Genomic DNA, 27428 nt, shown 5'->3' with positions numbered 1-27428 from the left:
CTAATAGTAAAATTTACAAGTCTTAGTGACAAGAGAAAATCCTGAAAGCAGCAAGGGACAGGACGTCTATAACATACAATGGTAAAAATATTAGATTGGCAACAGACTTATCCACAGAGACCTGGCAGGCCAGAAAGAACTGGTGTGATATATTCAGAGCACTCAAGGAGAAGAACATGCAGCCAAGAATACTATATCCAGCTAGGCTATCATTGAAAATAGAAGGAGAGATTAAAAAACCTTCCAGGACAAACAAAAACGAAAACAATTTGTAAACACCAAAACAGCTCTACAGGAAATATTGTAAGGGGTCTTCTAAGCAAAGAGAGAGCCCAAAAGGAGTAGACCATAAAGGAACAGAGACAATACACAGTAAGAGTCACCTTCCAGGCAATACAGTGGCACTAAATGCATATCTCTCAATAGTTACCCTGAATGTAAATGAGGTAAATGCCCCAAGCAAAAGATACAGGGTATCAAAATGGGTAAAAAATCAATACCCATCAATTGCTGCCTACAAGAAACTCATTTGAGACCCAAAGACACCTCCAGATTTAAAGTGAAGGGGTGGAAAATAATTTACTATGCTAATAGACATCAAAAGAAAACTGGGGTGGCAATCCTTATATCAGATCAATTAGATTTCAAGACAAAGACTCTAATAAGAGATGAGGAAGGACACTATATCATACTCCAAGGGTTTTTCCAACAAGAAGATCTAACAATTGGATGTATCTATGCCCTTAACATGGGAGCAGCCAATTATATAAATCAATTAATAACAAAATCAAAGAAACACAGCAACAAGAATACAATAATAGTAGGGGACTTAACACTCCCCTCACTGAAATGGACAGATCATCCAAGCAAAAGATCAAAAAGGAAATAAAGGCCTTAAGTGACACACTGAACCGGAGGGACATAACAGATATATTCAGAACATTCCATCTCAAAGCAAAAGAAAACACATTCTCCTCCAGTGAACATGGAACATTCTCCAGAATACATCTCATCCTGGGTCCTAAATCAGGTCTCAACTGGTATCAAAAGATTGGGATCATTCCCTGATTACTTTCACACCACAATTCTCTGAAGCTAGAACTCCATCACAAGATGAAATTCGGAAAGAACCCAAATACATGGAGACTAAAGTGCATCCATCTTAAGAATGAATGTGTCAACCGGGAAATTAAAAAAGAATTGAAAAAATTAATGGAAACAAATGATGATGAAAACACAATGGTTCAAAATCTGGGGGACACAGCAAAGGCAGTCCTGAGAGGAAAATATATAGCGATACAAACCTTTCTCAAGAAACAAGAAAGGTCTCACATACACGACCTAACCCTACATATAAAGGACCTGGAGAAAGAACAATAAGGAAAGCCTAACCCCAGCAGGAGAAGAGAATTAATAAAGATCCAGAGCAGAAATCAATGAAATAGACACCAAAAAAAAAAAAAAAATCGAACAAATCGATGAAACCAGGAGCTGGTTCTTTCAAAGAATGAATAAAATTGATAACCCCCTGGGCCAGACTGATCAAAAAGAAAACAAAAAGGAACCAAATAAATTAAATCATGAATGGAAAGAGAAGAGATCACAACCAACATGAAAGAAATACAAACAATTATAAGAACATATTATGAGCAACTATATGCCAGCAGATTTGAAAATATGACAATCTTCCAGATTTGACAACCTGGAAGAAATGGATACATTCCCAGAGACATATCAACTACCACAACTGAACCAGGAAGAAGGAGAAAACCTGAACAGACCCATAGCCAGTAATGAGATTGAAGCACTCATCAAAACCTCTCCAAACAAACAAGAGCCCAGGGCCAGACGGCTTCCCAGGGGAATTCTAGAAACATTTAAAGAAAACTCATTCCTATTCTCCTGAAACTGCTCCAAAAATAGAAATGGAAGGAAAACTTCCAAACTCATCTTATGAGTCCAGCATTACCTTGATCCCAAAACCAGACAAGGATCCCATCAAAAAGAATTGCAGACCAATATCCTTGATGAACACAGATGTGAAAATTCTCACCAAAACACTAGCCAATAGGATACAACAGTACATTAAAAGAATGATTTTCCATAACCAAGTGGGATTTAATCCTGAGCTTCAAGGTTGGTTCAACATCCGCAAATCAATCAATGTGATACACTACATTATGTAATACAATACATTACTAAAAGAAAGAACAAGAACCATATGATACTCCCAATAGATGCTGAAAAAGCATTGGACAAAGTAAAGCATCCTTTCCTGTTCAAAATTCTTCAAAGTGTAGGGATAGAGGGTACATACCTCAATATCATCAAATCCATCTAATGAAAAACCCACCACAAATATCATTCACAGTGGAGAAAAATGGAGAGTTTTTCCAATAAGGTCAGGGAACATGGCAGGGATGTCCATTACCACCACTGCTATTGAACATAGTAGTAGAAGTCCTAGCCTCAGCAATCAGGCAACAAAAAGAAATTAAAGGTGGGGCGCCTGGGTGGCTCAGTGGGTTAAAGCCTCTGCCTTTGGCTCAGGTCATGATCCCAGGGTCCTGGGATCGAGACCGGATTCGGACTCTTTGCTCAGCAGGGAGCCTGATTCCTCCCCTCTCTCTCTGCCTACTTGTAATCTCTGTCTGTCAAATACAATAAATAAAATCTTAAAAAAAAAAAGAAATTAAAGGCATCCAAACTGGCAAAGAAGATCTCAAACTATCACTCTTTGCGGATGATATGATACTATATGTGGAAAACCCAAAAGACACCAGTTCAAATCTGCTAGAATTTGTATAGGAATTCAGTAATGTCTCAGGATATAAAATCAATGCACAGAAATCACATGCATTTCTTTACACCAAAACAGGACAAGTAAGAGAAATTAAGGAATCAATCCCATTTACAATTGCGCCCAAAACCATAAGATACCTAGGAATATACTTACTCAAAGAGGCAAAGAATTCATATTGAATACTATAAAGTACTCCTGAAAGAAACTGAGGAAGACACAAGGAAATGGAAAAATGTTCCACGCTCATGGATTGGAAGAACAAATATTGTGAAAATATCTACACTACCCAAAGCAATCGACACATTTGATGCAATCCCTATCAAAAGCCCATCCATTTTTTTCAAAGAAATGAAACAAAGAATCTTACAATTTAATGGAACCAGAAAAGACCTCGAATAGCCAGAGGAACACTGAAAGAGAAAGCCAAAGTTGGTGGCATCACAATTACAGACTTCAAAAGACATTAGATTTTTCTGCCAATGAGATCTATGTTTGCGGCTGGCACTAGACTGACCCTCCTTCTTCAAACACATTGCAGGCAGCTGTCCTGTCAGGGTCACCCGTGGTGGGGACACTACCATGGGCCACATCTGCCTAGAAGAACTCTGTGCTCCCAGCGTCCACTTGAAGCGTCTCAGTCTGGGGAAGGACCCAGAGAGACAGTTGACTCGATGCTGCCCTATTGTCCTACTGTTCCACCTCCTGAGGATAAGTCACTAAACCAGTGGACACTTCCCCATTTCCATTCTCCTTCCAGGTTCCCACACTGCTGCTGACTTCCAACACTTTCATGTTTCCAGAGTCAGCTGTGGTTTTCTGAGCAAAGGAGTGTCCTACTCCTGGTGTAACAAGAACTTAGGCAGCGCTCCAACACAGGCACAGTTGAGCTCCGGGATTCTTTGCTGAGGGGCCCTGGAATTAGCATGTTTCTGTGTGGGACCAGATATCTGGGGGCCTTGAGCTCCACAGCACAGGAATCAGCTGACAGGGAGGGTGAGGGAGGGCAAGTGGGCACTCTGGTTCCTGAAGCTGCCAAACCTTGGCTGTGTGTGGCCAGTAGTGCAGGGTGATGTCTCCCAGCCTGTCCCTGGGCACCCAACCCTGAGCTCTGCCTCCTCTACCTCCCCTGGCAGGCTGAATAGCAATGCCTGGGAGTAGAAAGTTGGTTGGGGTTGGGGCGCCTGACTGGCTCAGTCCTTTAAGCATCAGCCTTGAGCTCAGGTCATCATCTCATGGTCCTAGGATCGAGTCCTACATTAGGCTATCTGCTTAGTGGGGAGTGTACTGCTACCTGACCTTCCCCGCTCCCAGGCTCTGCCTCTCTGTCTCTCTCAAATAAAGAAATAAAATCTTTAAAAAGTGTTGGCAGGGATGTTCATTCCCCTGCCCCCTGCATTTGGTCTTTGCTGCTTCGTTCCACAACACTTTCCAGTATTTAATAATCAATAACACTGGATTGAAACAAACTATGGCGATAGGGATTTTCAGGACAAGACTTATTCTTTGTCGTAGACAGAGTAAGGAAATGGGTTTATGACAGCATTAGAATCTCTGGGTGTCCACAAGTAGGCTTTTTGCAGCTGGAAGTGACAACCTCAGGAAGGGGTCCCATTTTGGACACCATCCTTGTCACATTTGGCCACCAGGGGGCGGCCTCCCAAAGAGGGAGCTGCACTAGGCTACCCTTCAACCTGTTCTGCTTTCTGTTTCCTTTCAGCCACAGCTGCTATTCCATCACATTGGATGGAAATGGGAGCAAAGCCTCTCCAGCAGGTGGCTCTGCAAAACCTAGAGATTTCAATGCATTTTTGCTTTCTACTTGCTTTCTTGTGCTGCTCCTAGGAAAACCTTTAAGCTGAGATGACAGCAAAACAGAAAGCTGTTGTGTGAACAGGCTGAGAGGTCAAGAGAGTGAATGTCAAGGGAGCTGTGGAGACTTCTGCCTTGGCAAGGAAGGTAACTGTTAGGATAGGGGAGTGTGTTCTGGAATGAGAATGGGGTGGTGGGTAGAGGGAAGGGTGGGTGCCAGAAGTTAAGGAAATAGCACGTTCTTCTGCACTTCCAACTAGATATTTATTCTCAACTCTAGATGTTTACAGAAGGCACTGGTGAAAAATAAAAACCCTTCTTGGCAATGGGGGATGAATGGGTCAACCTTTTCAAGAATTCACAACAGAAGTCCAATTTGGGAGGCTTCCTCCTTTGCAAGTCAGGTACTGCAGTGTAGGCAACACTGTTCCCAAGATTTTGGAGGAGGAGTCAAACAATATTCTCATACATAGCTGTCAGAATTAAGATAAGACCATCGCTACCATATTTAGCCATTCTGTAGGACGATGCACTGCTAGGTGCCTTTCAGTGCATGAGTTCAGTGAATATTCATGCTATTTTGTCAAAATTGTTAAACCTGCTTTTACTCCTGAATTATGCACAACTCACTATTGCTCCACGGATTTCCATGATTCATGTATTTTCAGCTGATTGGACCAATGATTTTCCATTGCTCTAAATATTAGGAGAGAGAATGCTTAACCGGGCTTCCCCCCTTTATTTTTGAAGAAAGTCTGTCACTGTTTATGTGCATGAGAATCTCGTGATGTGGATATCCACCAAACATTGTAGTATTCTGAACGTGAGGAAATACTAGCAGCGAGCAACAGAGAAGAATTCTTAAAACATCAAACTCTCTAAAAAACAGCAATGGGGTATTATGCTGCTGTAGGAAACAGTGTCACAAGGAGGACTTAGGGAACCTAATAATTAAGCTGATAATTCTGGGAAACATGATTTTATCTGTCATAATAGATAATTTGATGAAGGATTGAATGAGTTATCCATTCATGCCAAGTGAATTCTTAAAGCCAAGAGGCTCACTGATGTGCAAGGAAGTAAGAACCAAGACAGGATAAACCATCGTCAGTATTTCAGTCATGATGAAAAATAAATACAACATTAAACATATTAACATGATGTGCAGAACATCGAATCCATGAAATCACTCAGGAAAAAAGAAATGACATTAAAGGGCAAACCATGCCCAGAATAATGAACCCCACTATTCCGAGGTCCCATGCAATATTCTTCTCCAAGACAGATGCACTGACTTCTCTTATTCATGCTCCCACCCGCTCCAGGGTGGTCTCTGCTTGTGTATTCCACCAAATCGACTCTCAGGAAGGTCAGCAAAGGCATCTGTGTTTCTGACATCACAAGCAGTTTCAATCCACATCTTCCAGGAATCCACTGATGGTCTTTGAAGCACATTTACTTCCTTTAAAGCACATTTACTTCCTTACTTCACCAGCAACCTCTCTTACCCTGTGCTGTATGGCTAAGAGTCCACCGTCTCCTTTGTGGCTCTTCTCTCCTGTCCCTTCAATGGTTGAAGAGCCTCAGAATCAAGTTTTCTTTGTTTTTCACACGCACAGTCTCCTGCGTGACCACCTCTGTTTCTGGCTTTGCCTGCTAGATGGGGACCTCAACCATAGCGTTTCTTTTTTTTTTTTTTTTAAAGATTTTATTTATTTATTTGACAGAGAGAAATCACAAGTAGATGGAGAGACAGGCAAAGAGAGAGAGAGGGAAGCAGGCTCCCTGCTGAGCAGAGAGCCCGATGCGGGACTCGATCCTAGGACCCTGAGATCATGACCTGAGCCGAAGGCAGCGGCTTAACCCACTGAGCCACCCAGGCGCCCAACCATAGCGTTTCTTGTCAACTGCCAGCTCACCTGCCCCCAATACCGGACATACATGTCTCTATGTCTGCCAGTGACCTGTTGAGGGGCCCGCAGATTTTCTGTGTGCACTTCCTGTGTGCTTCTACCTCTCTGCTCAGGCAGCAGGTGAGAGAAGTCACTTCCTTTCCTTCTTCATTAAAACACTAAGTAGGAGGATGTTTTTAGATCCCGTCCCTACAGCAACTATATATATATTCCTACAACCAAAGAGGTAGACATCAGGATCTGTATTTATTGTGTCCTATAGCCTAAGGTCAACATGCAAGTTGTCTTAGAGAAAGTCAGTTGTCATTTCCAATGTTAATGCAGTATGACGGTAAATGCATTCTGCTGTCCAATTTCCAATGGAGTTACACAATCAGACCTGGTGTGCCTCTTTGAAAACCCTTTTGTCCTTAAAGTTCCATAAAGAAAAAATGATAAACTGATTACATATTATAAATATATTTTATTATATTCTGCTATGTAAAGGTGGACACCATGTTATATGAAAACAGAATCTTATCAATATTTGCATAAATAAATATTTAAATAGATAAATAGACATGAGCAAGGTCATCTGTGCAGCTACTGCTTGTAGAGTTGACATGTCCTGGAAACACGTGACAAATTACTGTGTTCATATCTTCACGACAGCAGAAATGAGAATCTCTGACACGGCAGAACTCCAAAATATGTGATGTTATCAGTCAGAAGGAATCATTTCCATGTTGAAAGGGGTGTCACTTCCTGCTCCTTAGTCTCTTATGTAAGGCTATTGATGCATACAAGGGTTTCATGATCTCTGCTCGGACCATCTCCCAGGCACAAGGGCTGTATTGCTTCTCTTGCAGATAGAGGGAGATTCTCTGGAAGTAGTTCCTCAGGATGGAGTCCCTGTTCACCAGGGGCAGCTCTCCTACTCCCACCTCCAGCAGAGGACAGGCTGCCAGGCGATCCAGCTGCTCAGAAAGTCCTGAGCACAATTCCTCCAGGAGGGTCGTGTTCCAAGGAGCAGTTGAGGCCTCTGTGCAGAAGAGGTGGAAGGTCTTCTGGTTCATCACATGGACAACAGAGAGGGCGTGAGACTTCTGTAGCGCCTTGCTGTCAAACACCTCCTGTGGGAAGCCAAAGTCGTTTGTATAGTTGTCACAGGAGCTAGCAGACAGTCTCCTCATTTGTCGCAGGAGCATCAGGGCCCTCCACTGCAGCAGGCCGCGGTTCTGAGGCAGGTCACATCCCAGAGAGCCAAGGGAGTGGCAGCTGAGCACCACCAGGGCCACCAAGAAGGAACAGGATAGGGCCATCAGGGATCCTACAGATGCTGTTGGCCTGGCTGGGGTGGGCACGTCTGGGAACCGTGGCTCTAGCTCCTCTGAACATCTTCTCCTGTGCGTGTGGTTTAAGTAGGGGACACAGGAGTTTTCGATTTCTGAACGTTTCCCTTCCTTTCTACTTCTCTTTTTGCTTTCCTTTCTACACTTTCTCCTGGGTTGTAGAGCATGGGTTTCTCAACCATTTCTTTTTCCTATTGCTGCCTCCTGTCACAGTCTTTTGAATATTTATGTTTTTGAACCTTCCTACAAAATTTGGTAACATGGATCTACAATCTATATAGTTATGTATGTATAGTTCTGCTTAATAGATTAGAAAAGAAAGTGTTCATTTTACTCCGTTTATTTAATTCAGTGTTAAGATGGACAAAAATTTCAACTGAGAGCTATATTTTTTAATTAATTAATTTATTTTCAGAAAAACAGTATTCATTATTTTTTCACCACACCCAGTGCTCCATGCAATCCGTGCCCTCAGTGATACCCACCATCTGGTTCCCCAAGCTCCTATCTCCCCGCCACGTTGAACCCCTCAAATTGTTTTTCAGAGTCCATAGTCTGAGAGCTATATTTTAAGCTATTTATTCTTTACTGGATATCTAAATATGATGAATGACTTCTCAATTTTTTCTTACTTATATGGAAATATAAAAGTACAATGCTAATTAAGAATTTGTAAAAAGATATAATAATATCGGTGTCCTTAGATAATGAGAATCATTCCAAATTGCTAACAGCCAATGAATTATTCAATTATTTATTGGATGTTTGTTTTTCATGTACCATATTTTAGTATGGCCTCAATAAGAAAATGATTTTTAACTTCACTTGCTGCTAGATGCTCATCAAGTTATTCTCAAAATATTTTTTCTATTTATACCAGATAGAATTCTTGATGCAATGAATAAGTTTTGAATAATTAAATGATTATGTAGAATTTATTTGTATTTATTTCCAAAGCCCACATCAAAATAATGCTCAAAGAAAAGCAACGTCTAAAAGACAGCCCATGGCTTGTTGAAGCCTTGTGCCCAACTCTAGAACTACTTGTTACATTGTGGGAAGCAACTGGACTAGTGTTCCCTCTGGTGGGGGGATGCTGAAATGTGGGAGAGAGTTTGAAGCTCCACAGCAGGAAGAATGGGGAAAAACTCTGGACCTTCTGCTCACTTTTACTAGGAATCTATCTGCTGTTTTTGAAAAAAAAAAAAAAAGAAGAAGAAGAAGAAAGAAAGAAAGAAAAAAGAAAAGGGGAAAAAAAAGTATTTTTGTTGAAGGTCATGGCTTATAACACTAGCACAGTCAATTCATTCCAGGAAGTGTTTGCTTGTGTTTGTGTTTCTTTGCTTCCTCTGGAAGAAAATCTCCCACCAGGGGACAAACTTCTACATACAACACGAGCCCATGTGCACACCTGGTCACTGTCTAGCCCACCTTGCCCCCTCGTTGGCAGCCTCCCCTGTAAAGACTGTGACGGGCCACAGAACAGCAGCCTCCTGCTCCTATCTCCTCTCTGCTCCTGCCCCTCTGACATCACTGCAGTGGGGACATTCCCTCAGGTCAACAATAGTCACCAGGAGAAAAAAAACAACAAGGCTTCTGCTAGGAGAGTTTCAAAAAACCTGGGAGTTTCGAAAAACTTGTGTTCTTCTTTGTGGCTTTGTAATTGGAAGTAAAAGGGCCAGACAGAAACCACAAAGGAAAAGGAAGCAGCTGTGTGAATGGGCAGGAGAGGCTCCGGAGGAGGGAGGGGGAGGGGAGCTCACAGGAGGTTTCTCCACTGGGGAGAGGGAAACTCTGTGATTGGAGAGTGAAAGGATGGGATCTCGGAGGGCGTGGAGGAAGGGGACATGTGCTGTACCAGAACATATGGAGTATGCGGACATAGGCACAGTGTATACATATACATATTACATTCCTGTGTAACTAATTACATTCAATGGATAGTCACCTGTTCTGAATGGGTATTTTATTTTACTTTTTTTCACAACGATATTTTAGAGGATCAGCACTTTGCAGTCAGTTATACAGAAAAGGCTAAGAGAAGATCACTTTTTTTATGGAAAACATGAGAATTTAATCCCCATTTGTTAAACTCTCACTCAGTGGAAGATACTAAATGTTTGGAATGTGCCACTTCATTATTACAACAGCTCTAAGAATATTTCCACCTCACTTTACATCTGGGGAAACTGAGCTGCAGAGAGCTCCAGTGAGGTTGTCATGATCAAACAACGAGTTGGAAGCAGAATTCCAGATGCAGGGCACAGTCCTATAGCCCATGCCATAAATTCCTGCCTGAGGTTCCTCTTGGGAAATTCTGAATCTTCCCTTCTGCCACGCTTCCTGGAGATCATCCTTCCCTGGTGGTGTCCCACCTGCACTGGCTGCCCCATCGCTGTGCCCTCGACAGGCTCCCCTTCTCCTTCTCAGCCTTAAATGTCAAAGATTCTCTGAAGTTTTAGGGAATCTTCTCATTCCACTCTCATGTCAGACAGAAGGACTTTCAGCACCGTGCCTCGATTTCCAAATACGGAAGACACATTGCGACTTAATGTTTCCAGGAAGTGCATTGTTGGGGAGTCCAGACTCATCTCCAGTGGGAAGTGTGCTGTCCCCTCTTCCTGACTTTCCTCCTGCAGTCTCCTGGACACAGATCCCTTTGGCCACTAGCACTGTGAAGGTAGCCTCAGACTATTCTAGAGTGATTGCTTTACTCTCTCTCTGCTGGCAAAGCCATAGATTTCCCTCTGCTCTTCACAGAGGGTGACTAGTGGAGATTCCAAAGGTTCAACTAAAAAAAACTGTGGGCTCCACCAACTAGGGAGGCCTGGACATTGTAGTTGTCCAGTAGAAGCACACAGAGCCTTGAGCCAGGCTTCTGTAATAGTTCGAGTTCCTACCAGTGCCTTCTCCTGGCCAGTGTGATTGTCTGAGAGCTCCTTTTTCTCCTGGTACTGCAGATGAGAATGGCCCTAGGACCTCAGCTGTGAGTGGATCTAAGAAGAGTTGTTGTTTTCTGTCTTCTTGCATTTGGGGGCTGTTGCTTTGTTCTTGGTGCTGCAGCTGTGACATCAAGAACAATGTTCCAACAGGTTCTGTGTTGATCCAGAAACCAGAGGATCCTGCAATATGTGAAAACGTGAACAACTTCAGCTAGCTCTGTCCTGCCGACGGAAGCCCTTAGGGACAGTCCTGCCAAAGAGACATTTTACCCACAATGCTGAGTAAGTTAACTCAACACATTATATGGCTGAAGCAGAAAGAGGAGGATTTAGAAAGATGGAACTCATGGCTATGTGGCTTAGTGTTGTAGGTCAAGAATATAATTTCTAGGTCCCTCTCCCGCTCTCTTCCTTTTTATCATTTCCCTTTCCTTATGTCCTCATTTGAAGAGGAAGAGTTGGGTCACCTGATTTTGACCCAGACTCCTTCCAAGGTAGTCACTCTGTTTCTTCTGTCTCAGATGGAGATGGATTTTCTGGTAGCACATCTTCAAGGCCAGGGCAGGGCCCTCAAACCCAGGGGAGGCTCCCTCACTCCCATCGCAGGTACCACGAAGGTTTCCAGTGTTCTGGCTGCCCCAGCAGGGATGGGTTCAGGTGAGGAAGAGTGTGAAGCTCAGCAGCAGCATCTCGTGGAGGACAGACTTGGCATGGACCTCCTGGAACTGGCAACCACCCACCTTGTCACAGTGGAGGTGTCCCTGGTTCCGGAGAAGGGACTGATGCTCCTCCTCTGTTCAGAAGCAGTGGTTCCCCCTGTGAATCTGCCCGGGGCAAGGAGGCAGCTCACAGCCCAGAGCTGAGATGCTGCCGGGGGAACGAGTAGGATCCCCATGGAGCGGCTGGGTGCTGCACCTGAGGGCTTCTGATGGCCTGGGGGAACAGTGAGCGGTGCCCTGTCCCCTCATTCATCTTCAGTTTTTTCTATTCATGAGTCTTCAATAGGAGAGCGTGTTTTCATTTGCAGAATGTTCCGATACACTTTTCATGCCTTTTCATTTTTGTTTGCTTTTCTTTAGATATGCTTTACATGGCTTAGAAGACATTAGAGGGCATCCACCATTTCAATTATTTTTTCATTTTTTCATGGAAGTTCAATTAGCCCAAAGAAGGTAAATCTCTCAGATGTATACTCTATCTATAGTCACTAGCTTCTGTTCTGTTCCTCACCTTTCCTCTGTCACCGGTATGGTTGCCTGGTGATTAATTCAGTCAAAACAGCCGATCCCCTTGGTCCCAACCATTTTACTTCCCAGCTTCATGGACACTTTCCATGCACCCTTTGCTATGATGCAAAGCCTTTCTGGTGCTGAAATAGACTCTTATCCAATATTCACTCTTATACTACTGCCTGAGGGACATTCCACCTTTGTTTGCAGTGTGGCTCTTTTCTCCCTTAACCAGGGGAGGCTTGAGGCACCATTTCTCATTCTACGCTCTTTTCCCAGGCAACCACTTCACTCCCTGGGTTTTCTGTGAATGGAATGGCTTGTAAATGGCAGGATCAAGGATCCATGTTGTTTCTTTTGATTTGTTTTTTTTGTTTTGTTTAAAGATTTTATTTATTTATATGACACACACAGAGAGAGACAGTGAACACAATCAGGGACAGTGTGAGAGGTAGAAGCAGACTCCCAGCTGAACACGGAACTTGACGCAGGTCTTGATTCGGGACCCCGTCATCCTGACCTGAGCCTAAGGCAGAAACTTAATCTACTGAGCCACTTGGGTGACCCTGAACGATCCATTTGCTAAAGAATATTCACACTTGGGTGTCTACCGTGTGATGAGCAATGTATCTGGTGCTTTTTATTTTATTTCCTGATATGTCTGCTTCCTTTTCTAGTTACAAAATTCATGTTTTCCCTTCTTCTCACTCTTCCCTTTAACATAACTGATATTACTTCACTACAATCTTGTCCCAAGGTTAGTTTTAGTACAGAATCCAAGATACAGACACAGCATTGGTTTGGGAAGTCTGCCTTTCCCGTGACGACAGCATGCAAAGTAACTTCCAGGAAGTCGATGCGATTACGTCTAATGTGAAAACAAAGTAATGACTGAGAGAGTGGTACAGTCCATTCTTTCATCAGGTTGTAATCAGACTAGTTTCCTGCTTCAATTAGAAACAAACGCAAGAAGTTTTCTATAGAAACATTTAATGATCAGAAAATAAAGAATTTAATACACATAAAACATATACAATTCTCTTAACCACAAAGGGAAGATACAACTAATATAATACAATAAAAAATAACTTAAATGTGAAATAAATAAATAAATAGTTAAATAGGCAGATCAGCATGGTCATCTGAAAGCAACAGGTGTTTGTAACGTTGACTTCATGTTGCCTCATACTCCTGAACATATGTGACAAAGTGATTCCGTTCATGTCATGATGACAGTAGAAATGAGAGTCCTTGACACTACAGGACAATGGGAGTGTGATATTATTATTCAGAGAGAACCATTTCAATGTTGAAATGGGTGTCACTTCCCACTCATTAGTCTCCTTTGCAAAGCTGATGATGCATACAAGGGTTTCATGATCTCTGCTCGGACCATCTCCCAGGCACAAGGACTGTATTGCTGCTCTTGCAGATAGAGGGAGATTCTCTGGAAGTAGTTCCTCAGGACGGAGTCCCCATTCACCAGGGGCAGCTCTCCCACCCCCGCCTCCTGCAGGGGACAGGCTTCCAGGTGGCCCAGCTGCTCAGAAAGTCCTGAGCACAATTCCTCCAAGAGGGTACTGTTCCAGGGAGCAGGTGAGGCCTCTGTGCAGAAGAGCTGGAAGGTCTTCTGGTTTGTCACATGGATGACAGAGAGGGCATGAGCCTTCTGCAGCAACTTGCCATCAAACACCTCCTGCGGGAAGCCAAAGTCGTTTGTGTAGTTGTCACAGGAGCTAGCAGACAGTCTCCTCATTTGTTGCAGGAGCATCAAGGCCCTCCAGTGCAGCGGGCCGTGGTTCTGAGGCAGGTCACATCCCAGAGAGCCTAGGGAGTGGCAGCTGAGCACCACCAGGGCCACCAAGAATGAACAGGGCAGGGCCATTGGGGATCCTGCAGATGCTGTTGTCCTGGCTGTGGTGGGCATGTCTGGAACCCGTGGCTCTAGCTTCTCTGAACATCTTCTCTTGTGCGTGAGGCTTAAGTAGGGGACTTAGGATTTTTCAATTTCAGTAGGTTTCCCTTACTTTCTACTTCTCTTTTTGCTTTCCTTTCTACACTTTCTACTTGGGTTGGAGCATGAGTTTCTCAACCATGTATTATTTTCTTTAAGTATTATCCTTGCCTCCAGAATCTTTTTGGATTTTTTTTTTTAATTGCAACTCTGAAGAAAACTTAAGAGAAGGGAGACACAGTATATATCATTATATATTGTATTTTTGTCTGTGTTTTAAGATAAAAAAAAAGTGTAACGTTTATCCAATTCAGGGTCGAGAATGATTAAAAAATTTAAGGTAATAGTTATATTTTAAAGCTATTGATGCTTATGTATATAAGTAAATTTGATGTGTGACTTATAATTTCTTTACATGTATACAGTGAAGTATATGGAGTACATATGCAAATTAACAATTTCAAATTGGACATAATGAATTCGGTGTACCTGAACATTTACAATCAATCCAGATTGCTAAATGCAAGTGAAAACTGGAATTATTACTTAATATGTCTTTTTTAGTGCACTGAATTTGAATGTTGCCTCATATGACAAAATAATTTTTTAAAGATTTTTATTTATTTATTTGACAGAGAGAAAGATACAGAGAGAGTACAAGTAGATAGAGCAATGGGCAGACAGTGAGGGAGAAGCAGGCTTCCAACGAGCAGGGAGCCTGATGCGTGGCTCCATCCCAGCACCCTGGGATTATGACCTGAGCTTAAAGTGGCCACCCAACTGACTGAGCTCCCAACGCACCAAGACAACCTCATCTTTAACTTTACCTGCTACTATGTACTATGGAAGGTATTGTCAAAATGTTTTTTCTGTTTAACATCAGATAATTACTGAGGTGTTGAATGAGTTTTGTAGAGCTAAATCATAATATTTAATGTATTTGTGTTTTCATTTCCAAAACCTGCATCACAACAGGCCTCAGACATCAGCAATGGCCACAAGACAACACTAGTGGCTCACCAATAAGAAAGATCACCTGACCAGGTAAGACTGAGACCCAGGAAATGATGGAGAGAAACTCCTCCAATCCTGAAGGATTCCTGTTATTCCTAGATTTGTCACACTGACCTTACAGACAGTTTGTGTCCTCCAAGAATTCTATGCCATTGTTTCTTCAGTAATATCCAAAAAAAAAAACCAATGAAAGACAATAAATACCAAGGTTTTGTTAGAACCCTCTAAGGCATTGCAAGTGCCCCCAGCAGGAAGCCTGGTTCTTGTTGGGAAGAGGAGGTGTCAAGGTTCTAATTCCAGATGACTGGATTTTCCCAGTAGTACCTCACTGACAAGGTAGTTATCACCTCTACTAACCTCATTCCTCTGCAGTGACTGAGTGTCCTCCATCCAGGCTCTCGTGGGCTCTCTCCTGAGGACAGGCTCACCATGTCTGGACAATTCTAGATTCTGCTACTGTGCAGGGGCTGGTTTCCTTGTTAGCAAAGCACTTACTGTCCCTAGATCTTTGCCCTTGTTCCTGGAGTCTTTGTATTGGGGACCCTCTCAGTGCTTCTCTCCTGACCTTCTCTCAGGTCAGAGGACCTTCTCTCAGAGGACCTTCTCTCCTGACCAGAAGAAGGTGTCAACTTCTCAGGTGCTGAGGGCAAATGTTTGTTTTCTCCAAGTAGAGAAAAGAATGACTATCTCCTTTCACCTTGAATAACGAAATACATTTATTGTGCAATCACAGCTCTTAATTTTCCCATTTTTCATTTTTTAAAGTAAGCTCCACACACAGGGTGGACCCTGACATGGGGCTTGAACTCACAGTCTGACATCAAGACCTGAAGTTAGAGTAAGCATCATATCCTCAACCAATTGAGCCACCCAGGATCCCCCATGGTTCAAATTTTCCTGAAACTAGAGAACACTTGTTAGGTTCAAATTTCTCAGTTAAGCACAGGGGGAATTCACTGGGTGTCTCACCAGAAACTTCCATCAAAGAAAGTAATGACTTTCACTAGCTCATTCAGACTCTGTGTTTCCAGTAGGCAGCTTCATCTGGCCATCTGTCTGGTGCTCAGAATGTGGGGGGGTGAGGCTCAGGCTATGGTGTCAGGGACACGCTTCCTTGTTACCTTTCCTTATTCATGGTATTGCATCTTCAACTTAAGTAACAACAAAGAGAATGTAAATAACTTAGTATTTCCACATGCTTTACTGGACATACTCTGAGTTGCTTGTCCTGATCATGTTCTAGGTCATCGTGAGGATCACACAGAGGAAGGAAGGAGAGGGCCAAGGGGCTGCCCTTCTCTTTCATTTTTAAGACATCAGTTTTTCTGTTTCTCATGTCAACTTTCCTCAAAAGCAAACATGACAGCTGTGTGTGTATGTGGGGGGGGGGAGAAGACAACTGTTCTGTCTGAATATGACAAAAGTGAAAGAGTGGCCTGTCCGCGAAGAAAATGGCAGAGTGTGCGTCAGCCAAATTTGATATAGCAATACTGGGGACGAGCAGCTCTGGCAGATGGGGGAAATGAAGGCTGTGCTGAGTATTGCAAGTCAGGAAAGTGTCTGCCTTGGCCAGAGGATCCCACAAGAGCAACTCTTGGGTCCCCATGAGGCCCTCAGCTCTACAAGAGGAGCCACCTCATTTTCCTTTCATTCAATCCACATGTACTCGGCTCTGAGGAGAGATGAGAGGAGTCACACCAACCAGCTCATAAGAGACTGGCACCCAGGACTCATCTCTTTACCTCGTCTGGAAGGAGACAGGATCCTCGCCCTGCCTGAGAGCTCTACCTACCTGATAAGTCCCCTCAGGCTGGAAAAGTTTGCCTGAGAAATCCAATAGGAAGGCGAGGGGAACTGAAGGATCCAAATGATTCTGCTCTGGACCTGGATTAGAATAATGATGAGGATCTTTTAAGATGATAACATTAAAGGTGAAAGCAGTCTAACCATTCTCAGATCCTTGAAACCATTACGTCTGTTTTCTCAGTAACCCCATTTGGATTCTGCTTATTTATCCAGCTGTTTGGAGAGAAATAGAAACCCAGAGGGAGAATATTCAGATCGAACCAATATCCAAGGTGGAACACAAAGGAGTTGTGAGATAACTGCTTGTCTGGAAGCAGCTGTTAAACGATGTGAAGAATAGAGATGGACAGAGGTTTTGAGACCCAGGAGAGGTCATGGCATGAATTCAGTCAGGTGGAGACGGTGAGGGATCAAGGATTCTAGATCGCACTGTAGATACCAAAGGCTTGTTGACTGTGGTTGTGTATGGCAACCGGAGGTGTGGGTGGAGTCACCTACATGACTTTGGAACTTTGTAGTTCCAAAGACATGTTGTCTGGATCCCTTTTAAACACTCATGAGAGTGGGGAGGAGTCAAGATGGTGGAGAAGTAGTGGGCTGACTTTACATCAGGTAGCAGGAGATCAGCTAGGTAGTTTATCAAACCAATCCAAACACCTACCAACCCAACAGGAGATTGAAGAGAAGAAGAACAGCAATTCTAGAAACAGAAAATTGACCACTTTCTGAAAGGTGGGACCTGCGGAGAAGTGAATCCAAAGCAATTGGAAGATAGACCTCATGGGGAGGGTCCAGCTCCCGGCAAGTGGTGAAGCAATAGAACACAAAATCAGAACTTTTAAAAGTCTGTTCCACTGAGGCACATCGCTCCAGAGGCTAAGCTGGGGTGACGTCCATGCACGGATAGTGTGGTCTTATGTCCTGTGGGGACACAGAAGGGTCGGGGGTGTTTGAGCGTTGCAGAGCTCCCAGGTATTAGAGCAGGGAAGCTAGCTACAGAGACAGAGCCCAGAAGTGAGCTCTCAACTCGGGCCTACCTTAAACTGTGATCCATGGCTTAGGCTGACAACTGCTCTGTGAGCAGGGACCCCACAAGAACCTAAAAGACCCCCTCAGAAAAGAGCAGGGATCTTCTGGGTTTGGAGACTCCAGGTAGGGCTGTGTGCCAGCAACGCTTGGTCACAGGCTGGGGGAGCTTGGAGTGCGGCCAGAGGCCAGGGAGATGGGAGTGATTGAGCGCTTTTCTCCAAAGGCACACTCTGGAGTGGGCCCCTGAGCTCTCGGCTCCTTTGGGTCAGAGATTGCGAGGCCACCATTTTCATTCCATCCTACATAACTCTATGGAAACCCTTCAGGGAACAAAAGCTTCTGACAGTGAACCTGAGCGAATTCCTTAGCCCGGCCTCTGGTAAGGGCGGTGCAATTCCTCCTCAGGCAAGGACACTTGAGAATCACTACAACAGACCCCTCCCCCAGAAGATCAGCAAGAAATTCAGCCATGACCAAATTCTCTTCCAAGGAGAACAGTGGAATTCCAGAGGAGGAGCAAGAAAAGCATGTATTTCATGACTTTCTCCCCATGTTCTTTAGTCTGGCAAAATTAACTATTTTTTTAATTTTATTTTTTTCTTAAGCTAAAATTTTTTTGACTTTACTCTTTCCTTTCTTAACATTTTTTAACTAGCTTATCTTAACAATACCTTTTATAAGAAAAAATCTTTTTTGAACCTTCATTATTATACTCATATATTATCCTTTGGTGTATCTATCTTTACTTTTGTATACACATAGGGTTTTTTCTTCTAAACAATTGGGATACAACTTCTTCTAATAGGTCAAAATATACCCTAAATCTACACAGGTCTTTATTCTAGTCTCCAGCCTGAACAAATTCTCTCCACTTATCAACTCCTTTTTTAGAAATTGTTTTTTAAAACATTCATCTTTATAGTCATATTCCATCCCTTCATCTTGTTTATCCTTAGTGTATGTATGTATGTGTGTGTGTGTGTGTATTTTTCATTCTTTAAAATTTGGGGAGATAGTTTATTTTAAGAGACCAAAATACTCCCAAAATAAGTGTGTGACTCTGTTCTAGTCACCAATCCAATATATATATTTTCTTTTTTATATTTTTTTATTTAATTTTTTTTGCTGAACTCCTGTTTTCCCTGTATCTTCCCTCCATGATTAGGGGTCTCTCCTGATTTGGTTAGAGCACATTTTCCTGGGGTCCTAGCCACCCTTTTAGAATTTTATTCACTCCTTCATATATTCTTATCTGGATAAAATGACAAGGTGGAAAAATGCACTACCAAAAAAAAAAAAAAAAAAAAAAAAAAAAAGAAAAATAAAGAAGAGGCAGTACCAAAGGCTAGGGACCTAATCAATATGGACTTTCATAATATCTCAGTCTAGAGTTCAGAATGATGTTCCTCAAGGTGCTAACTGGGCTCAAAAAAAAAGGCATGGAAGATATTAGAGAAACCCTGTCTGGAGAAATAAAAGCCCTTTCTGGAGAAATAAAGGAACTAAAATCTTACCAAGTTGAAACAAAAAAAGCTATTAATGAGGTACAATCAAAACTAGAGACTCTTACTGCTAGGATATATGAGACAGAAGAGAGAATTAGTGATATAGAAGACCAGATGACACAGAATAAAGAAGCTGAGCAAAATAGAGGCAAACAACTACTGGACCTTGAGGGGAGAATTCAAGAGATAAGTGATACCATAAGACAAAACAACATTAGAGTAATTGGGATTCCAGAAGAAGAAGGGAGAGATTGGGGATCAGCAGGTATATTGGAGAGAATTATTATAGAGAATTTCCCTAATATGGCAAAGGGAACAAGCATCAAAATCCAGGAGGCACAGAGAAACCCCCTCAAAATCAATAAGAATAGGTCCACACCCCATCAGCTAATAGTAAAATTGACAAGTCTTAGCGACAAAGAGAAAATCCTGAAAGCATCCCGGGACAACAAATCTGTAACTACAATGGTAAAAATATTAGATTGGCAACAGACTTATCCACAGAGACATAGCAGGCCAGAAAGAACTGGTGTGATATATTCAGAGCACTAAGAGAGAGAAACATGCAGCCAAGAATACTATATCCAGCTAGGCTATCATTGAAAATAGAAGGAGAGATAAAAATCTCCCAGGACAAACAAAAACAAAAACAATTTGTAAACAGGAAACCAGCTCTACAGGAAATATTGAAAGAGGTCTTCTAAGCAAAGAGAGAGCCCAAAAGTAGTAGACCAGAAAGGAACAGAGACAATATAAAGTAAGAGTCACCTTACAGGCAATACAATGACACTAAATTCATATTTATCAATAGTTACCCTGAATGTACATGGGGTGAAAACCCCAAGCAAATGACACAGGGTATCAGAATGGAAAAAAAAAAAAAAACCATCAATATGCTGCCTGCAAGAAACTAATTTTAGACACGAAGACACCTCCAGATATAAAGGGGGTGGAAAAAATTTATCATGCTAATGGACATCAAAAGAAAGTTGGGGTGGCAATCCTTATATCAGATCAATTAGATTTCAAAACAAATACTCTAATAGGAGATGAGGAAGGACACTGTATCATACTCAAAAGGTTTGTCCAACAAGAAGATCAAACAATTGTAAGTATCTATGCCCCTAACATGGGAGCAGCCAATTATATAAATCAATTATTAACAAAATCAAAGAAACACAGTGACAAGAATACAATAATAGTAGGGGACTTAACACTCCTTTCACTGAAATGGACAGATCATCCAAGCAAAAGATCAACAAGGAAATAAAGGCCTTGAGTGACACATTGGACCAGAGGGACATAAAAGATTCTTAACACTCCATCCCAAAGCAACAGAAAACACATTCTTCTCCAGTGCAATTGGAACATTCTCCAGAATACATCACATCCTGGGTCCTAAATCAGGTCTCACCTGGTATCTCACCTTGGGATCATTCCCTGCACACTTTTAAACCACAATGCTCTGAGCTAGAACTCCATCACAAGATGAAATTTGGAAAGAACCCAAATACATGGGGACTAAACTGCATCCTTCTAAAGAATGAATGGAACGAGGAAATTAGAATTAAAAAATTTATGGAAACAAATGATGATGAAAACACAATGGTTCAAAATCTGTGGGACACAGCAAAAGCAGTCCTGAGAGGAAAATATATAGCGATACAAGCCTTTCTCAAGAAACAAGAAAGGTCTCACATATACGACCTAACCCTACACATAAAGGACCTGAAGAAAGAACAACAAGGAAAGCCTAAACCCAGCAGGAGAAGAGAAATATTAAAGATCAGAGCAGACATCAAAGAAATAGAAACCAAAAAAATCAATAGAACAAATCAATGAAACTAGGAGCGGGTTCTCTGAAAGAATGAATAAGATTGATAACCCCATGGCCAGCCTTAAAAAAAGAAAACAAGAAGGACCCAAATAAATAAAATCATGAATTAAATAGGATAGATCACAACCAACACGAAACAAATACAAACAATTATAAGAAAATATTTTGAGCAAATATATGCCAGTAAATTTGACAATCTGGAAGAAATGGATGCATTTCTAGAGACATATACACTACAACAACTGACCCAAGAAGAAAGAGAAAACCTAAACAGACCCATAACCAGTAAGGACATTGAAACAGTCATCAAAAAACCTCAAACAAACAAGAGCCCAGGGCCAGGTGGTTTCCCGGGGGAATTCTACATAATATTTAAAAAAGAATTAATTCCTATTCTCCTGAAATTGTTCCAAAACATAGAAATGGAAGGCAACCTTCCAAACTCATTTTATGAGGCCAGCATTAGCTTGATCCCCAAACCAGACAAGGTTCCTATCAGAAAAGAGAATTACAGACCAATATCCTTGATGAACACAGATGCAAAATTTCTCACCAAAATTCTATCCAAAAGGATCCAACAGTATATTAAAAGAATGATTCACCACGACCAAGTGGGATTTATTCCAGGGCTGCAAGGTTGGCTCAATATCTGAAATTCAATCAATGTGATACAATATATTACTCAATGAAAGAACAAGAACCATATGAGAATCTCAATAGATGCTGAAAAAGCATTGGACAAAGTACAGCACCCTTTCCTGTTCAAAACTCTTCAAAATGTAGGGATAGAGGGTACATACCTCAATATCATCAAAGCCCACCATGAAAAATCAACTGCAAACATCATTCTAAGTGGAGAAAAACTGAGAGTTTTTCCAATAAGGTCAGGGAACATGGCAGGGATGTCTATTACCACCACTGCCATTGAACATAGTAGTAGAAGTCCTAGCCTCAGCAATCAGGAAACAAAAAGAAATTAAAGGCATCCAAATCAGCAAAGAAGAAGCCAAATTATCACGCTTTGCAGATGATATGATACTATATGTGGAAAACCCAACAGACACCTATCCAAATCTGCTAGAATTTGTATAGGAATGCAGTAAAGCATGAGGATATAAATTCGATGCACAGAATACAGTTGCATTTCTTTACACCAAAACAAGACAGAAGAAAGAGAAATTAAGGAATCAATTCCATTTACAACTGCACCCAAATACATAAGATACATAGGAAGAAACCTAACCAAAGCAGCAAAGAATTCTTACTCAGAAAACTATAAAGTACTCATGAAAGAAATTGAGGAAGACACAAAGAAATGGAAAAATGGTCGACGCTCATGGATTGGAAGAAAAAATATTGTGAAAATGTCTATGCTACCTAAAGCAATCTACACATTTGATGCAATCCCTATCAAAAGCCCATCCATTTTTTCAAAGAAATGAAACAAAAAATCCTACAATTTATATGGAACCAGAAGAGACCTTGAATAGCTGGAGGAATACTGAACAAGAAAGCCAAAATCGGTGGCATCACAATTCCAGACCTCAAACTCTATTGCAAAGCTGTCATCATCAAGAGAGTATGGTACTGGCCCAAAAACAGACACACAGATCATTGGAACAGAATAGAGAGCCCAGAAACAGACTCTCGACTTTATGGCCAACTAATCTTTGACAAAGCAGGAGAGAATGCCCAATGGAAAAAGACAGCCTCTTCCACAAATGGTGTTGGGAAAATTGGACAGCCACAAGCAGAGAAATGAAGCTGGATCATTTCCTTACACCACACACGAAAATAGAGCAAACTGGATGAAGGACCTCAATGTGAGAAAGGAATCCATCAAAATCCTTGAGGAGAACACAGGCAGCAACCTCTTTGACCTTTAGCCACAGCAACTACTTCCTAGGAACATCACCAAAGGAAAGGGAAGCAAGGGCAAAAAAATGAACTGTTGGGACTTCATCAAGATCAAAAGCTTCAGCACAGCAAAGGAAACAGCTAACAAATCCAAAAGACAACTGGCAGGATGGGAAAAATATTTGCAAATGACATATCAATTAAAGGGCTAATATCCAAAATCTATAAAGACTTAGAAAACCCAACACCCAAAGAACAGGTAATCGAATCAAGAAATGGGCAAAGGACATGAACAGGCAATTCCACAAAGAAGACATCTGATGGCCAACAGACACATGAAAAAGTGCTCCACTTCACTCGGCATCAGGGAAATACAAATCAAAACCACAATGAGATACCAGCTCACACCAGTCAGAATTGCTAAAATTAACAAGTCAGGAAATGACAGAAGCGGGGTAGGATGGGGAGAAAGGGGAACCTGCATACACTGTTGGTGGGAATGCAAGCTGGTGCAACCACACTGGAAAACAGCATGGAGGTTGCTCAAATAGTTGAAAATAGAGCTGCCATACACCCCAGCTATTGGCCTCGTGGGTATTTACCCTAAAGATACAAATATAGTGCTCCGAAGGGGCACGTGCACCCAAATGTTTAAAGCAGCAGTGTCCACAAGAACCAAACTACGGAAAGAACCTAGGTGTCATCAACAGATGAATGGATAAAGCAGATGTGGTGTATATATATAAAATAGAATACTATGCGGTCATCAAAAGAAATGAAAACTTGCCATTTGCAATGATGGGATGGAATTAGAGAGGTTAAGCCCATTGAATGAATTCAATGAGAGAAAGACAATTATCGTATAATCTCCCTGATTTGAGGAAGTTTAGAAGCAACATGGGCAGTTTGGGAGTAGGAAAAGAATAAATGAAACAAGATGGGATAGGGAGGGAGACAAACCATTAAGAGACTCTTAATCTCACAAAAGAAACTGAGGGTAGCCGGGGGAAAGGGGGTTAGAGAGACGGAGGTGAGGTTATGGACATTGGGGAGGGTATGTGCTACAGTGAGAGCTGTGAAGCGTGTAAATACAGACCTGTACCCATGGGGCTAGAACACATTATGTTAATTAAAAAAATAAAAATTAAAAATTAAATGAGTACTCATGAGACATTAGATTTTTCTGCCAATGAGATAGATGTTTGCAACTGGCACTAGACTGAACCTTCCCCTTCCAAACGTTGCAGGCTGTTGTCCTGTCAGGGTCACCACGGTGGGGACCCTACCGTGGGCCACATCTGCCTAGAAGAATTCTGTGCTCCCAGTGTCCACTTGAACCTTCTCTGTCTCAGGAAGGACACAGAGATACAGTTGACTCAATGCTGCCCTACGGTCCTACTATTCCACCTCCTGAGGATAAGTAATTAATCCAGTGGACACTTTCCCATTTCTGTTCTCCTTCCAGGTTCCCACACTGCTGCTGACTTTCAACACTTTCAGGTTTCCAGATGTCAGTGTGGTTTTCTGAGCAAAGGAATGTCCTACTCCTGGTGTAACAAGAACTTGGGGAGTGCTACAACACAGGCACAGTTGAGCTCCAGAATTCTTTGTGCAGGAGCCCTGGAATTAGCATGTTTCTGTGTGGGACCGGATTTCTGGGGGCCTTGAACTCCACAGCACAGGAATCAGCTGACAGGAGGGTGGAGGGATGGCAAGTGCACACTCTGGCTTCTGTCACTGCCAGACCTTGGCTGCTTGTGGCCAATAGGGCAGGGTGAGTCTCCCAGCCTGTCCCTGGGCACCCAACCCTGAGCCCTGCCTCCTCTATGTCCCCTGGCAGGCTGAATAGCAATGCCTGGGAATGGAAAGTTGGCATCCCGAAAACAACTGACTCAGTCCTTCAGGCATCTGCCTTGAGCTCAGGTCATCATCTCATGGTCCTAGGATAGAGTCCTACATTAGGCTACCTGCTCAGTGGGGAGTGTGCTGCTCCATCTGACCTTCCCTGCTCTCATGCTCTGCCTCTCTGTCTCTCTCAAATAAAGAAATGAAATTTTTAAAAAAATGTTGGCAGGGGTACTCACTCCCCTTCCCCTTGCATTTGGCCTTAGCTGCTTAGTTCTCCAACACTTTCCAGTATTTAATAATCAAGAACATTGGGATTAAAACTGACTATGGCTATAGGGTTTATCAGGACAAGACTTAAGCTTTGTTATAGACAGAGTAAGGAAACGGGTTTATGACAGCATTAGAATCTCTGGATGTCCACAAGTAGGCTTTATGTAGCTGGAAGGGACATTCTCAGAAGAGGTCCCATTTTGGTCACCACCCTTGACGCATTTGGCCACCAAGAAGCAGTCTTCCAGGAGACGAGCTTCACTAGGCCACCCTTCAACCTGATCCTGATTTCTGTTTCCTTTCAGCCCCAGCTGCTGTTCCATCATATTGATTGGAAATCCGAGCAAAACCTCTCTAGCAGTTGCTTCTGCAAAACCTAGAGATTTCAATGCATTTTTGTTGTCTACTTGCTTTCTTCTGCTGCTCCTTTGGAAAACCTTTAAGCTTAGATGACAGCAGAACAGAAAGCTGTTGTGTGAACAGGCTGAGAGGTCAAGAGAGTGAATGCCAAGGGGCTGGGAAACTTCTGCCTTGGCAAGGAAGGTAACTGTTAGGACAGGGGAGTGTGTTCTGGAATGAGGGTTGGGGGAGGGTAGAGGGCAGCGTGGGTGCCAGAAGGCTAAGGAAATAGCATGTTCTTCTGCACTTCCAACTAGATATTTATTCTCAACTTTCAGACGTTCGTAGAAGCCACCGTCTCATCACTGATGATAAATAAAAAAGTTTCTTGCCAATGGGGGATGAATGGGTCAGCCTTTCGTAGAAGTCACAACAGAATTCCACTTTGGGAGGCAGCCTCCTTTACAAGTCAGGTACTGAAGTGTAGGACCACTGTTCCCACGAATTTTGGAAGAGGAGACAAACAATATTCCCATATATAGTTGTCAGAATTAATAAGACGATTGCTACCATATTTATGCCGTTCCCTACAGAAGATGCAGTGCTAGGTTTGTTTCAGTGCATGAGTTCAGTGAATATTCATGCTCTTCTGTCCTAATTGTTAAACCTGTTTGTACTCCTGAATTATACACAGCTCACTATTGCTCCATGGATTTCTATAATTCATGTATTTTCAGATCATTCAACCAATGATTTCTCATTGATGTAAATATGAGAAGAGAGAATACCTGACCCAGCTTCCCACCGTCATTTTTGAAGAAAGTCTGTCAGTCTTTATGTGCAGGAGAATCTCGTGATGTGGCTATCCACCAAACATTGTGGTATTCCGAACATGAGGAAATACTAGCAGTGAGCAACAGAGAAGAATTCTTACCACATCAAATTCTCTAGAAAAAGCAATGTGATATTATGCCACTTTAGTAAACAGGGTCACAAGGAGGGGTTAAGGAACCTAATTAATGATGCCAAATAATTCCAGGAAACATGATCTTATCCATAGTAATAGATAATTTGATGTAGGATTGAATGAGTTATCCATTCCTGCCAAGTGAATTCTTAAAGCCGAGCAGCTCGCTGATGTGCAAGGAAGTAAGAACCAAGACACGATAAATCACGGTCAGAAATTCAGTCGTGATGAAAAAGAAATACAACATTAAACATATTAACATGATTTGCGGAACATAGAATCCATGAAACCACTCAGGGAAAAAGAAATGACATAAAAGTACAAACGATGCACAGAATAACAAACCCCATTATTCCCAGAACCCATGCAATATTCTTCTCCAAGACAAATGCACTGACTTCTCTTATTCATGCTCCCACTTGCTCCAGGGTGGTCTCTGCTTATGCATTCCACCAAACTGACTCTCAGGAAGGTCAGCAAAGGCTTCTGTGTTTCTGACATCACAGGCAGTTTCAATCCACATCTTCCAGGAATCTGCTGATGGTCTTTGAAACACATTTACTTCTGCAAAAACCCTCATCAGCATCCTCCCTTACCATGTGCTATGGCCAAGAGTCCACTGTCTCCTTTGTGGCTCTTCTCTCCTGTCCCTTCATTGGTTGAAGAGCCTCCGAATCAAGTTTATGTCTGTTTCTCACATGACACGGTCTCCCTGCATGACCACCTCTGTTTCTGTCTTTGCCTGCTAGATGTGGACCTCAGCCGTGCCGTTTCTTGTCAACTGCCAGCTCACCTGCCCCCGACACTGGACATACGTGTCTCCATGTCTGTCAGTGACCTGTTGAGGGGCCCGCAGATTTTCTGTGTGCACTTCCTGTGTGCTTCTACCTCTCTGCTCAGGCAGCAGGTGAGAGAAGTCACTTCCTTTCCTTCATCGTCAAAACATTAAATTGGAGGTTTTTAGATCCCATCCCT

General features: G+C 42.4%; 2 protein-coding genes and 1 long non-coding RNA gene across 3 annotated transcripts in view; 1 reads left to right on the top strand and 2 right to left on the bottom strand.

Moving 5' to 3' along the window:
- Positions 1-7017: 7017 nt before the first annotated feature.
- On the bottom strand, positions 7018-7913 carry LOC101675758 (interferon alpha-1/2-like). Its single transcript, XM_004761811.3, has one exon. The coding sequence runs from the start codon at positions 7824-7826 to the stop codon at positions 7263-7265; it is 564 nt and encodes a 187-aa protein (XP_004761868.1). The 5' UTR covers positions 7827-7913; the 3' UTR covers positions 7018-7262.
- Positions 7914-13156: 5243 nt separating this feature from the next.
- On the bottom strand, positions 13157-13932 carry LOC101684365 (interferon alpha-1/2-like). Its single transcript, XM_004761835.2, has one exon. The coding sequence runs from the start codon at positions 13910-13912 to the stop codon at positions 13349-13351; it is 564 nt and encodes a 187-aa protein (XP_004761892.1). The 5' UTR covers positions 13913-13932; the 3' UTR covers positions 13157-13348.
- A 731-nt stretch (positions 13933-14663) lies between these two features.
- LOC101675542 overlaps positions 14664-27428 on the top strand; it is a 28015-nt gene continuing 15250 nt past the window's right edge. The window contains exons 1-3 of the long non-coding RNA XR_006606659.1: positions 14664-14830; positions 14957-15025; positions 27203-27360. This is a non-coding gene — a long non-coding RNA (uncharacterized LOC101675542). The remainder of the gene's footprint in view (positions 14831-14956; positions 15026-27202; positions 27361-27428) is intronic.

The sequence above is a fragment of the Mustela putorius genome, unplaced genomic scaffold (genome assembly GCF_011764305.1).
Source record: "Mustela putorius furo isolate JIRA1106 unplaced genomic scaffold, ASM1176430v1.1 tig00000421_pilon_pilon_pilon, whole genome shotgun sequence".
NCBI classification, from domain to species: Eukaryota; Metazoa; Chordata; class Mammalia; order Carnivora; family Mustelidae; genus Mustela; species Mustela putorius.
The sequence above is the reverse complement of the archived record's forward strand: the minus strand, read 5'-3'. Positions and strand labels throughout refer to the sequence as shown.